This window comes from Podarcis raffonei, chromosome 1 (genome assembly GCF_027172205.1).
Source record: "Podarcis raffonei isolate rPodRaf1 chromosome 1, rPodRaf1.pri, whole genome shotgun sequence".
NCBI lineage: Eukaryota > Metazoa > Chordata > Lepidosauria > Squamata > Lacertidae > Podarcis > Podarcis raffonei.
In genome coordinates, this window is record NC_070602.1 from 66,409,399 (window position 1) to 66,424,386 (window position 14,988).

Sequence of the window (14,988 nt, forward strand, 5' to 3'; positions counted from 1 at the left end):
AGAGAAAAGAGGGGAAAGGTGTTGCTGATGAAGAATGCTGTCTTCAGTTTATTGAATTCATTCATATATATAATTTTTAAAGAGAGATGTTTACAGACTTAAAAGAGATACAAGGAAAGGGGAGTAGAGGAGAAAGGTAAGGAGTGGATGTCCTTACCAAGGATGCCGAAACAGAGGGGCTGAGTTGTAAACAGGCATTTATATTCAGTTAGGGCCACAAGCACACCAACTTGCCGTGCAAGCCTTGTTTTCTGGCTGGTGGCAGAGGCCAGACTGTACTTCCTTCAGCTTCAGGAACAACTGTTAGTTGGCATGGAGTGTTCTTCTTTCTGGCAGGGAGGGGAGAAACTCACTGCCTGCTGCTGCGCCTTCCTTCCCTGGATGGATGGGGCTGGCCTGGCCTTCCCCTTGCCATGATGGCCTTCCAGGTGGCTGGAGGTGCAGCCTCCAAGAATGACTCTCAGCACTTTGAAATGGTCTTATGGGTGATGTGCTGTCCTTGTGGATTAAAGACACCAAAATGTTGCTATACTTTTACAAAGTGATGTTTCTGAGCAGCTAGAGACTCCCCACCCCCCAATGAAAGGGCCACACATCTTCTATATAAGAAGGAGATCAGTCTCCATAATAAAGGATTGAGTTGCAGCTGGATAATATTTTGTATAAGAATTTTCCCTCTACAATTAAGGACCTAAGTAAGCAACTTGCATTTTGAATGATGGGACTGGCTTTTTGTTTCTGTTATTCTCCCTTTTTCTCTCTGTGTGTGTCACAGGTGAGTATCTATGGTGATGATTTTTAAATGTTTGCTTTCCAAATCTGTCTTTTAGAGCACAGCTTCAGTCTTTCATAATTTTGACCGTTTCAAAGGAGTGTTGAAGGTTCTGCCTTCATCTCATGTTAATGTACCTTCAATAATTTTTGCTGAAGTAATAATTCTTAAAGATCTGCCCCTGGATCATTATTCTCCATTTCCTTCACAAATGATAGATGAAAGATCAGATAATTTTTTGGGTTTTTTTAAGGAAATGATTCAAACTGGTGTTTTGCCTGAAATCAAGAATAGATAATCAAATGCTTCCTGACAGTAGTTTTGGGTACATCGTGGGCAATGGAAGGAAGTGATTCTCAGATTTATCTCTGATGGTGGTGCTTCTCTGTTGCAGTATCGTGATGGGCGTAACACATTTTCTAGGTTGACGTCATGCTACTATTATAGAATCATAGAATCTTTTATGCTGCAGTCTGTAGTGTAATATGGATTATAAAGGTAAAGGGACCCCTGACCATTAGGTCCAGTTGTGACCGACTCTGGGGTTGCGGCTCTCATCTCGCTTTATTGGCTGAGGGAGCCGGCGTACAGCTTCCGGGTCATGTGGCCAGCATGACTAAGCCGCTTCTGGTGAACAGAGCAGCGCACGGAAACGCCGTTTACCTTCCCGCCTCAGCGGTCCCTATTTATCTACTTGCACTTCATGCTTTCGAACTGCTAGGTTGGCAGGAGCAGGGACCGAGCAACGGGAGCTCACCCCGTTGCGGGGATTCGAACCGCCGACCTTCTGATCTGCAAGTCCTAGGCTCTGTGGTTTAACCCACAGCGCCACCCACATTCCTAATATGAATTATACTTGTCCCCAAAATGCAGAAAGCTATGAATGTAGATCTGGATCCCAAAGGGGCTTTGCAGCCCCTTCTCTAGTCTAGCGCCATTGTTTTATTTTTGCTTAATTAAAACAAAATTGTTAAAATGTCTAAGTTATACGCAAGTTAACATTTTTCGGGTTTTTAGAAGGTCCTTGGGAGTGGGAAGAGGCGTAGCTCAGTGTTAAGAGCAAAATATTCCAGGTTCAAGCCTGCCTTCTGCAGGCAGTGCTAGGAAAGACTCCAGTCACTGGGAAATACTCCAGAGATTCACTGGCAGTTGGTGAACACTCACCTTCCCCACCCTCTGATCCCAGATGCTGTTAGACTACAGCTGTCATCATCCCCTGAGCACTTACTGGGGATGATGGGCATTGTAGTCCAACAACACCTGAGGACTCAAGGTTAGGGAAGCCTGGTGTAGACTGAGCTAGATGGAGCAACGGTCTGACTCAGTGTAAGACAGCTATCGTTCTCTGATATGGATGCATGTCTTTTGTTCACACAATGTGTTAAGTCACCTTCCTGACTTGGGACAAGGATACCTGAAAGACTGCTCATCTTTACATGTGCTTGCAGATACACTAAGATCTTCCTTAGTCCTTACATTGCTCTTTTATGTTGTGGTGGCTTAATGTTCTCATTTTGACCATCTTGATTTATTGTAAATTTAACTTTTTGTAGGCTTCTTTGGGGGGGGTGTTTGCAAGATTGAGCCCTGCAGCAGCTGCTACTTAAATCTTTTTTATTTATTTACTTAAGGGAGAGGAGTGGTGTTGAAAACATAGGTGGAATTCAGCATAGTGCTAAGTGGGGTATGTGGACAGGGAACAAAGTTTGTTTACATGACAAGTTCTCCCGTTTCTCCCCCCCCCCCCCCGCCTGGCACAGCACCTAAACCTGTTTTGTGGGTTTCCATGGGGCAGGTTGCATGGGGCAGATTTGCATGGGGCAGGTGGGGAGACAGGTTGTGCGAGCACAACTTAGTTGAATCCTGCCCCAAATGTTTAACCCCCATTGTGTTTAGTTTGGTCCTTCTTAAAGGTCCTGAGTAGAGCTCTTCAAGCAAACAAACAAAGAAATCACGTAACTAAAATTTGTTGTTTACTTCATCTACAGTGTGTTTGGTGCTGTTGATCCTAATATATATATGTATGTTGCTTTTATTGGTGTGCATTGTATACATTAAAGTGTATCAGTATCTCCTGCGTGCATAACACAGTGGAAGATCTCCGGTGGCTAAGAACTTCAGGCATGTCAGGCATGCTGTTGATAAACTGCTCTATATATAAACAAAAGCATTCCAGTGTTTCGCATGTCATGACATCTGATATGACAGACTATTTGCGTCGCCCTCAACACTTCATGATTTTTTCAGGCGCTTCTCTTCATGCACCCTTCCTGGCTTTCCTGTGGATCTGATCCTGCACCATGGGAGAAACCAAGACTCTCTCCTGCCCCACTGAATGGGACAAAGTGGTCCTTTAGCAGACTTAAACTTTGTGCAGGGTTTAGGCAAATTTATCTGTAACTCTTCCATGCATGTTGAGTCACTGTTATTGAAGACATGTCATTTGAATCTTCTCTCTTTGGGAACTGTAGTTTCTGAAGTGCAAACAGGTGACTGCTGGTGATATCGCCTTGAGAAATAATTTCGATTTGCTTTCTTTGTGAAACAATAGCTTCTTGACACCTAAAGTTTAATCCTGAAATATTACTGATGGAGCTGCTGGCAAGAGCCATATTTAGGCTGCCTTCTGTCTAATACTTTCTGTAATAAGATTCTTGCTACATTTTTTTTTCTAAAGCACTTATATTTCTCTCTCCATGAGGACAGATCTTTTGATATTCTGCTGGGATTCTTCCTGGAAGGGGGAAGCAGAGAGGAAAGAGGCACCTGGTCTGTTTTCTTCCACTTGAGATGCTGAGACAAGTTTTTTTTTCCTAACTGGAAAGCTCTCTCATATCAAAAGGTGACAGCCAGGTGGCTGCTGAACTCCCAGGTCTCATGGTATCGCTGCAAACATACAATACACGGATGCATAATTAATACATGGGTAGTGTGCATGTTTGCTAGGACCATCAAAAGGTTTACAGGCTTCCCCTTTCTCAACGATGTGCAAGCTTTCTCATGTCAGTAATAATTTTACCAGGTCTGTGACTGTATAATGCTCTTTGCATCATGTAAGTGATAAGATGGGTAAACATACTATTGCTTGTTTGCTGCTAATGCATGAGGAAGCCAAATGCCTTCAGAACCAGTTTTTTAAAAAACCATTGGGGTTGGTGGGAAGCAGTGCCAAACAGTTGTCTAATTTTACAAAGGTAGGTTTCTCTTGGAGGATGAACGCATTTGTTTAGGCATTCTGTCATTTTGAAATCTTGGCATTTCAAGGAACCTATCAGTCACATCTCCCCACCTCCTTTCTTCTACTGCTTCCTATTCCCATACTGTATGTTGCATGTAGCTGGGCAAATGGTACTCTGTGGAACCGGCAGCTGATCATTCTGACAGGTCTCCTTACTGGGAAAGCTGTTGAGTGATTATGATAAAATGGATCACAGTGTTTTGTTTGTGGGCTGGGCTTTGAATTATTGTAAGCATTTCACGTGTGGGTTGGGCTTTTATTACAAGCATGTGGCATAGGGGTGGTGGTTGTGAATGAAAGCTGTTGTCGTTTGCTTTGCACTGAAGCTGTGATTAGTAGCAATGAGATTTCTCTTGGGCAACAGCCCAAGTGAGCGTTCTTCCCTTGGCGACTGGTAAAGGTAAGTTTTTTTGTGACAGGTTTCATACGCTTTTATGGGTTTAATCAGCTTGTATTGTAATAAATGTGTTAAGGTGTCACTTTTGCTACAAAAGTCCAGTTTGGTTACTACTCTGCAAATTGAATAGGAAAAGTTTCCTTTACCTCTCCTCCTAGAATTGGGTTAAAATTACCCTCAAACTGCGTCTCATCTTCTGCAGATTTCTTCCTTTTTCTTCAACAATTGGCATGTTGACTCTGTCCTTTGATTGTGTGTGTGTGTGTGTTGCCAGATGGGAGTAGAAACTGTATTTAAATTTATTTTTGGTGGTGACGAGAGTGAACATTCAGGGATATCCAATCAAACCTCTGCTTTTCTATGAGCTCATAAGGTAGCTTTAGGTATTGCTACTGCTCCATGAGCATCAACCCCCCATTTGCAAGATGGGGATAATAATTATATGCCTCCTATAGAGCTGTTGTAAGCATCAATGGTCATAATGCATGCAAAGTGTTCTAAAAGTGCTCAGTGGTATAGTTTTCATTACTATCTTGATGATTTACGTTTCGTGTCACACAGATCGTTACTTAGATCCCAGATAATGTTGGAAAGCAGGCAAGGTCTCAGTTCAGTTGTGTGGACTTTCAAGCTCCTCTGACAAAAAGCAGGTGTTCTTTTCTTAGACAGGTACAGATAGATGCATTTGTGTGTGTTCGTTGCTGAAAGATTAGTGATCCCCCCCCCGATAGATCCAATTCTGATGCCGGTGGATTGATAGAATGTTTTAGTGAAGAACGCACAGGAGAGACATGTGTTGAATTAAAAACCTCGACTTGAAGGAGGCAAATTGAAGGGAGTGTCTGGGAAAAACTGACTCGCCTAAAGCTGTGGTAACAGGTATGACTAGAAAAAGATGCCGAGCCAGTAATATTACCTTATTAATCTGGAGCCGAATGCACAGTACTGTTGGTTGCATTTTAAAAGAGTTATATCTGCTTCTATGTTTTCAGTTAAATTCAAAAGGATGAGGTGATTCTCCCCTCTCCTCCTTATTGGGGGAAGAAAAATTGACTTCAAAACACATCTGCTTGCACTGTTTTGAGTGAGGTAAATGTATGACATGGGTTCTGAAAAGCAGAGGGTGCAGCAGGTGAACTGTGTGCTACATTGGCTGCGTGGGGTTGACTATGTGGATTGGAGGCTTGTGTGCCCCATCACAAGCCTCTCCAAAACAGGTTTTAAGGCATCGAAAGAAATCCTGCCTCCTCCGCCCTGCTGTACAACACGATAATTTGCATGCCCTTACACAACCACAGTGGCAACCTCCTTTTGTATATTGGCTTTTATTTATGTGGTCTTCATAAATAGCACCATTGTGGATCACTAAAATCACATCACTTCATTAGAGTGTGGTGCAGCTTTGACCTCCGTATGGGACAGCTGCAGATTTCTGCGTTGCAGGGAGTTGGACTAGATCAGGGGTAGTCAACCTTTTTATACCTACCGCCCACTAATGCATCTTTCTTGATGGTAAAATTTCCTTACCGCCCACCAGTGCTCGGTGGAAGGAGGATTCAGCTTGTGCCATAGAACCCCCTACCGCCCACCTAGAATCCTGAAACGCCCACTAGTGGGTGGTAGGGACCAGATTGACAACCCCTGGACTAGATGGTCCTAAGGGTCTCTTCCAGTTCTATGGTTCATGCAACTGTGGTGAGCTTGTTCTTGTTGAGATATGTGGGGGGGCTTCTGCTTGGTTTTTTGTACCCCTTTCTCCCACCCATGTGGCAAGTAGCTTCAGCCCCCTAGTTCATGTAGCGAACAGCTTCCTTCCAGCACCACCTGATTTTCGGAATGTATGCTGTACACTTGCGTCCTACGAGCTCATGGGAAACACTGCTGGTAAATGATTTCTAGGTATAGCACAAAGATTCCCAAACGTAAGTTGCATATAACCAGTGCAAAGAGAATGTTGCTGTTGAGGCTACCACAGATGTTTGTGCACATCATAATAATATTTATATGCCACCTATCTGACTGGGTTGCCCCAGCCACTCTGGGCAGCTTCCAGCAAATTAAAACACCAAACATCATACATTTAAAAGCTTCCCTAAAAACGACTGCCCTGAGATGTGTTCTTTTCTCCCCTTAGTGATTGTGAATTCCTTTTATTTTACAAGCACAACAATGGCTAGCGTGATATTAGCATAATTTATAAGCATTTCATATGTGCTAGGTGCTGTACAGAAGGGTGTTGTTGTTTTTAACAGTCTAAAAACATCTGAATTGTGCTCAGCTTCAACCAATGTCCTGGCAATATGAAAATAAATATTAAATAAATTAAAGCAAGGGAAACTGTTTGTTTCTCATCACGTTGCAATTAAATAACCTGATCTTAAATGCTTACTCAGTGCTTCAGTAAAGGTAAAGGTACCCCTGCCCGTACGGGCCAGTCTTGACAGACTCTAGGGTTGTGCGCCCATCTCACTTAAGAGGCCGGGGGCCAGCGCTGTCCGAAGACACTTCCGGATCACGTGGCCAGCGTGACAAAGCTGCATCTGGCCAGGGGAGAAAAGCCAGCACAGCACACGGAAACGCCGTTTACCTTCCCGCCAGTAAGTGGTCCCTATTTATCTACTTGCACCTGGGGGTGCTTTTGAACTGCTAGGTTGGCAGGCGCTGGGACCAAGCAGCAGGAGCGCACCCCGCCACGGGGATTCGAACTGCCGACCTTTTGATCGGCAAGCCCTAGGCGCTGAGGCTTTTACCCACAGCGCCACACGCATCCCGCTCAGTGCTTCAGTAGTGTGTGACAAAAAATTCTGAGACAACACAAAAAATATTCAGTCTTGTTTTCTTGCTCTTCTAAAGTTTAGGAACCCTGAAACTACGTAAGGTTGAAAAAGTTACAAGGAGCTTTTTCACTCCGCAGAGACAGGTGACAGTCTTCCCAACCCACTCATCTGCCCCACGTTGGGATTTTGAAACACTGTCTCCTTCTAGTCATTAACTGCTGGGTTTTCTAGCATTCAGGTTCTTTCTCTAGGCAATATGAAGTTGCTACATATCCCATGGAAAGTAATTGTTAACAAGCTGCAGCAGGAACACCCTTTGCATAACTAACTTTCCTACAGGGGAATCTTATCTGCATTAATTGGAAAGGTGGATCCTTGCAGGCACTATGCAGTTCTGCCCAAATAAACAGGTTTCATTCAGATTAATATTCTCTGAGGAATGTAAAACTGAGACATGTTTTGTCATAGCAAGCTTGAAAAGTGATGATTTCTGGTCTCTAAGTGTGTTTCTGAGCACAGTTCAAACTCTAAGCACTGCTTGTTACCAATTAAACCCTATATGATTTGGATCCAGGATACCTGAACTCCCATGACTCTGCCAACCAGTTAGGATCTTCTGGAAGGCCTCTCATTTGGGTCCTGTGTGGAAGCAAACTTAGGCTAGAACCCTTCAGCTGCGCTTCTAGATTTTTATATGAAAGGATTCCTTCCCTACTTAATCACAAGAGAGAGCCTCTCCCCCATATGAAGTGCTATAGCCCAAATCAGATCCTTCCTCAATGAGAACTAGTTAACTGTTACTATTTTAAAAAGATTATGATGCTGCCATTCCCAAATGAGCTTCGGGTGCAGAGTCAATTTTATAGGCACTGGAAATAGGCTGTGATGCTGCTAGCATCTAGGTAACTCTAATTTTGGAGATTCCGAACATGGCTTCAGTGTTTAGGTGAAGTTGTTCCTGTCAGGCCACCCAATTAAGGGCAATCTTGTTACATCAAACCATAGAGAGATTTCTCTATGGTTCATCAATTTAGCAATCTGAATCAGCATAGGGTGCTGGGGTGGTTGGTTTCATGAAATAATGGATAATCGGGGATGGATGGTCTACTTTTTCTAAGACTGTTTTGGCATTTCTGGCTAGCGGTTACTATGCCTAACAAGGAAGTCAGCTAGAATGGTAAAGAAAAAGCAATTTATATGTGTTGTTTTCTCTGTTTATATTTACAATGCTTTTAACTGAAGCACTTCTTTGTGTCTAGATCCAGCCAAGAAATGTGGGGAGATCCTTTTTGGATAAATCCCTGGAGAGAATGCAACATAAATGCTTAGATTCTAGATGAGGAGAACCAAACCCACAAACCAGTGACCGGAATCAATATAGGATAGCTTCCTGTGTTCCCATGTTAGAGTAGACATCAGAGTTTTCTGACTGATAATGAAGTGTTCACGAGCATTTAGGAAAAGCCTTACATAAGCATCATTTCTTAAATGAGTATAGATTGCTTCTTGATGAAGAGGAAGGGAAGAAAGTGTAGCAAAGTAACATTAATTATTAGAATGCACATCTACAGGAGATGCAAGACCCTTTAAAAATATTATTTCAGCCCCAATTCTTTCAGAGAAAGCTACAAACTTAGTTTCAGTCTTGGTTCCTAAAATGAACTTCAAATCTGCTTGTGGGCAGCAGTCTTAAAACAAGAGGTTCTGTTTAGGAATGTCAGACTTCCGGCCAAAATCATTTTGCTGGCTCCACCACCTGAAGAGTTCTCAGAATCTGGGTTGAACAAGTCTGGGAGAGCCGAAAAACATCAAAGAACTCCAGTTAGCTATTGGCAGGTGTTGTGAACTGAAATATGTGAAGCTATTAAAACAAGGTTTTAGAGAGCATGCAGGTAACTATACAACAAAATCTGCACTGATATAGATTGTTCAGTTCAGCACATTCTGTTTTTAAAGATCACTTTTCATCCTTTTGGAAAGTAAAAGAGAAACTAAAAGAAGGTGGTAACATGCTGCAGTTCTAGTGCAGGCATGTCCAAAGCCCGTTTTGGGGGCCTAATCCGGCCTGCCAGTCGATTTATTCCAGTTGGTTCCCATGGCAGTATATGTCCTGGGGTAAAATTATAAAAAAACCTCAACAACTTCAATCCTAACAAAAGCTCAACAACTTTGATCACGCATGTTCACTTCATCAAATCTGGCCCTCTTTGGAAAAGGTTTGGGCACCCCTGTTCTAGTGTATGCAAGGGCAGAAAGCTCCCCGCAGCTGCTCCCAGTAGCCACTAGTAAGTACCTGCTCTCTAACATATCATTGCACAATACCCCAATCTCTGACAGGTGCAAGATTCCAGGGGTTCTAGGTGCTTACTCAGGGTTCAGTTTCCTCAGAATAAGGGACAGTGAAGACTGTGGTGACTTTATGATATATGATTTATTTACCCATATATACAAACTGAGCCTATGGTGGAGGGACTCACAGCATTAACAGCCCAAGAGGGTATTTCTTCTCCCATAGCTGCAGCCTCCATAGTCAAGCAGAGATCAGGCACATCCTTCTAACTACCCCCCCACGCATCTTCTGTCTGGCACAGAGCCACTTCCTTTGTTACCTTAAGGGCCCATACTTACAGCGTCATTACCAAGAAACTTTATTTGGCTATTTCAACAATTTGAATCCTCGCTTAGATTTTAACCTTTGCTGGATCCAGGAATTAGTAGGGGCTCAGGCATACAGTCTACCTGCCCCCCCCCAGCAGTATTTATACTCTGAACAAAGCTGGGTGCATGGGAATATATTTTGTATAGGGCTCTTCCTTTGTCACGCTAATTCCAGTTTCCTAGAGTAACATAAATAGTAATTTTGTTTTTCCAAGTATTTGTAGAGGTATCAAGCTTTCAGTACTGTATATTGTTACACTAGGAAGAATTCCAATTAAAAATAAGAACTTTTGATTGGTCAAGGAAAATGGACTGTGGAACAGAGAATTTGATTGGATTGGGCATCTAGACCTTTTTCATGAAGTAGAATTATCTAGCAAGAAAGAAATGCCATTTAAAAAAAAAGGGGGGAAGTCACATGATATAGTTCTGTTAGTTTGCCTTTTATGTTTAATGCTGTGTAAAATATTCACAGAGTTCTATGGAAGGTTAAAGGATAACTTCAGAGACATAATTCCTGAGGGGTAGCCGGTTGGAACAGAAATCAACTAAGAGTTCCTTAACATCTTTTAACTGTTGATTTTTTGGGGGAGGGGGGAATAGACTCTCATGAGAGGTGGTGAACTCTCCTTCTGGGAGGTTTTTAAGCAGAGGTTGGGTGCCCATCTGTCATGGATGCTATAGTTGAGATGCCTTCATTGAGGGGGATTGACTAGATGATACCCCCCAAGTCCCCCTTCCAACTCTAGGATTCTGTGATTCTGTTGTGTCCTAAGTTGTTTTGTATCGCACTCCTGTTTTTCAAACTGGAAAGGGGAGCAGGACTGGGTTAGGCTTGTGAAACTCCCTGACCTGCTCTATGGTGTCTCTCTCACCCACTCTGCCCCTTCTCTTCTTCAGCCCCACCACTTAACTTTGCTGCTTACTTCTGAGGCTTCCCTCACACCTCCATTTACTCTCTCTCACCTGTGTGGATGCGTGTTGAGAAAATGGTGTCCATTTCACTTACGCCACTTTCCTTCACTTGTCCCCCTTCTGCACTATCCTAAAAAACAGACAAACCTGTCAAGGTCGGACCTTTAATGGAAAGCTTTTTTTTTTTTGTAAATAATTTTTATTGGTTTTACATTTTCAGCTTCAACAGTTATTTTCCATAAAAAAGAATGAGAGATACAAAATATCCAACATGAAGTATAAGAACTAAAATAAAAAAATTAAAAACATCATTTCGGAGGTTCTCTTTAACCTCCTGACTCCTCCATTTCCTTTCCTGGTTCATTGAAATATATATATATATATATATATATATATATATATATATATATATATAATTTTCTGCATAATTATACTTAAACCTCTTTTTTCTTATCCTTATTTTATCCTAATTACATCAGTTTTTATTGTTTCAGTTCAAATTTCCTTCCATAAACTTTATCTTATTTTAACTACAGTGGTACCTCGGGTTGCAAACACTTCAGGTTACAGACTCCGCTAACCCGGAAGCAATACCTCGGGTTAAGAACTTTACCTCAGGATGAGAACAGAAATCACACGGCGGCAGCGGGAGGCCCCATTAGCTAAAGTGGTACCTCAGGTTAAGAACGGTTTCAGGTTAAGAACGGACCTTCAGAACGAATTAAGTTTGTAACCCGAGGTACCACTGTACTTGCAAGTGTTTAGTCAAAGCCTGCCAATGTTTCTGCTTGTTTACAATATTTTTGTACATATACAATAAATGCCTCCCATTCTACAGAAATTTTAGAAATAAGTTGGGAATGGAGGTAGGTAGCCCTAGCAGTTTCTTATTTTTTTTATTGTTTGTCAGGATGTTCATGTGTAGACTCAAAAAGCACTGCCCAGCCTTATAGATTAGTTCACGGTGCATTCGGATTTCTACAGCAGTATCCTTAGAAAACTTTTAAAATTTGCATAAAAGGGAGTTCCCCAGCATTTGTAGGATGAAAATTTGCTGGGATATATAACAATCTGAGAGCAGGAGGATCTGCAGCTCTGTGATTGGCCCGTGTAGATTTGGCTCTGTAGCTCTTCCAGGTGATGATACTGGTTGTCAGTTTTACTAAGGGATATATGGCGCTGCTTTTATTCTTACATAGTTGTGGTGAGATGTGGATTACTTGGGATATTTGTTCCCACTTAAAAATGGAAGGGTAAGAACTACTAATTCCACCTCAGTCAGTGACACAAATGAAATTGCTCCTAAAAATGTGCTGCTCTTTGTCAGCAGTTGGTTAAGCTAATATGTTAGAATTGATGGCAGAGTGATGTTGATGTGATCTGATAAGGTGAACTTTCTCTCCCTCCTTTTTAGACCAAGAAAACAAGGCCTGGAGAAGCTAGAAAACATGGCTTCTGATGCTAGCCATATGCTTGAAGCTGCTCTAGAGCAAATGGATGATATCATTGCAGGTATTGTAAATGATTATTTTTGGTCTGCCCAACAGCAGACATGCCCACAGATCCATTTAATATGTGTGGTAATAATGAAGAGTTCGCTGTTCAGGAGAAATTCTGTATTTCTGTTTGTGCAGGTCTTTCTAAGTCATCTTTTGGAAGTTTGCAATGGGCAATACCCAAGCTTGCGAGTGCAGATTTCCGCTTGCTTGACAGAATATCCTCTTCCTCACCTCTCCCTATAGCCTCAAATGTCCCAGTCATCCTTGCAAGCTGGCACCTCTGGCCCTAACTGTTCCCCTATGAAGAAATTCACCGCACGCCAGTGTTTGCTAGGCATGCAGACAGGATGGGGATGAGATTGTAGACTGAAGTTACAGAGGCACTCGTGACTCATTGCCTCAGAGGTAAACATTGTATTCCCATGTGCGGTGCAGAGAAGGGGGCCATTGTTCAGCATCTTTCTCCCATGTAAAAGTTTTAAGCACTATTTTGTTACTGCCCCCAATTCAGTTTTCCACTATTAGTTGTCCTGCCAGTTCTGGCAAAACTGTTCAGGAGATAGCAAATAGAATGAATGAAAATCAGAGGTGTGAGGTATTAGTCTGGAAAATTAAGAAACTGGCTGTAATGTTGAATAGGTTTCACCCTGCTTTTTGAGAGAGCATCTGAACCACCTGATGACCCATAACCCTGAAGTGTGTTACTATGCTAACCAGCTGAATAGGAACATAAATGAAAGTAGCCTTAAGTTTAACAGGGCAATCTTGTGCAAGCCTACTTTAACACAAGTCCTATTAAGTTCAATGGGACTTACTCCCAGATAAATGTGTGCACAGGGTGTAGCCTAAATCTCATGAGCACATCTCAGTAATGTTGGCTTATGGTTAACAGTTTTGGCAAAAGTAACGGTAAGGCTTATGGTACCATTCCATGATATTGATCCCTTATTTTGGAGTGCTGCAACTTCTCAGAACTTGACATCAAATGCCAAGTATAACTTATGTTTGAAATGTTGACCCTAACACAAACTGTGTAAGATCAGCCCACCAGGCAGTGGGAATTTCCAGACAGCTTTGCACAGCTCCAGGTTTCTATGGAGAGAAGATCCCCGTATCACAATGTTTTGCAGTATTATGCTTGTGTACAGTTGACTTTCTGAAGGTCTTATGAGAATGCAGGAAGACCAGTTCTGAAACAACAACATGGTTGCCCTTCTAGCAACTTTTCCCTTTCAAAAATGTGAGCTCAGTTTATTTTTCTTCTCGGATCAAATTCTGAACATTCTTTCAGGTCCCACATGGGCAGGTCAGGTGTTAATTACATTTGAAATGCTTGCATTATAGCACATAGTCCATTCCCTCCCCTTTTTTAATTAGGCCAAACCAAGCCTAGGGAAAGAGCCACTTACCTTGGAAGAGCGTCAAAATGTCCCTGTGATAGGGGCAAACATCACCGCACCATCCATAGATATGGATGCCTCAAGGGAAAAAGAGGTGACCTGGTAATTTTAATTGATAATATATAACATTGCATTTGAGTTCTGTATGTGATGGACTTGTTCAAGGGCACAATGTAAGTAACTGAAATTGGGCATATTATAGACTGTTTTTCTACTTAAAAGAAGAAGAAGAAGACTTGGAATGTATCCACAGCAAGTCAGAATAAAAGCTTTCTTGCTTGCAATTGTGCTCAGTGGAAATATGATATTACATCTGGAGCGTATGAGGGTAAGACTGTCAGACCAGATCACCAAGTAGAATTGCATTTGACATGATAAAATTTGACAGATAAGTCAGTGTCTCTAGGCTCTTCTGCTTTGGTACATCTATAATGATAACTGCTCTGAGAATTAAGGATGCTGGATGGTCAGCCTTAGTTAGCTGTCTCTGCCTTGTAAATGCAGAAGAAATTATAATGAGTATGTCCAATCCCTTAACTAACATGTTATGCAAGTGCATTAGCACTGTGAGACCCTGCGTTTGAAACAACCTCATCAAATTGAGTGTGGTAAAATCTCTCTGCACAAATAAAAACAAACAGAAAACCTCGGAGACTGTCTTTTGTCTGTCTTACGTGGATCACCTCACATTGGGAAGCACCACAGAATTATAGCTACAGTAATTTAAATATTTAGAGAACTGTGTGGATAATCTGTATCCCCATACACACATACACAACATAGATGGCTGCTATAACAGTAAGGGCTTATCCACAATTACCTTTTGCCTTGCCCTTTCCAGGCACAGGTCTGAGCTTTAAAGCTCCATGCCTGAGAGCTCTTTCTTTCGCTCCAGAGCTGAAATAGAGCAAATGACAATTTGCAGAAAACCCAAATTGCTGTTTGTTGCACTTCAGCTTTAAAGAGCGGGTTTTTATGGGGAAAGCTCCAGAGCACTTGGACATGGAACTTTAAAGCTTGGACAGTGCCTGGGAAGTGTGGAAGAAAGATAGGTGCAGATAAGCCCTACAGTAGCTAGGGACAAAGCCATTAAACCAGGGATGGAGAACCTCTGGTTCCTAGACATTGTTGGAACATAGCTCCTATAGTCCTTGGCCATTGGCCACAGTGGCTGGGACTGATGAGAGTTGTGGGCCAACAAAGCCTGGGGGACCACAAGTTTCCCAGTCCTACATTAAGGACTTTAAACCACATTCCCCAGATGCTTCTTCCAAGTGTGGCTTAATGTAACAAAAAGAACTGATTTGCCTTGGTAGTTCCATCAGTGTTAAT

The 14,988-nt window shown here is 42.2% G+C and overlaps 1 protein-coding gene across 5 annotated transcripts in view; it reads left to right on the forward strand.

Moving 5' to 3' along the window:
- The window catches only part of PPFIBP2 (PPFIA binding protein 2), a 104,350-nt gene that overhangs the window by 13,585 nt on the left and 75,777 nt on the right, over window positions 1–14,988 (forward strand). For 4 of the 5 annotated variants that reach the window (XM_053390634.1, XM_053390660.1, XM_053390651.1 and 1 more), the window contains exon 2: window positions 12,172–12,269. In XM_053390634.1, coding sequence (XP_053246609.1) covers window positions 12,206–12,269 — 64 coding nt within the window. In that variant the 5' untranslated portion in view covers window positions 12,172–12,205. Of the gene's footprint in view, window positions 1–4,324; window positions 4,411–12,171; window positions 12,270–14,988 lie in introns of those variants that run through there. The other variant, XM_053390641.1, reaches the window with a different exon arrangement.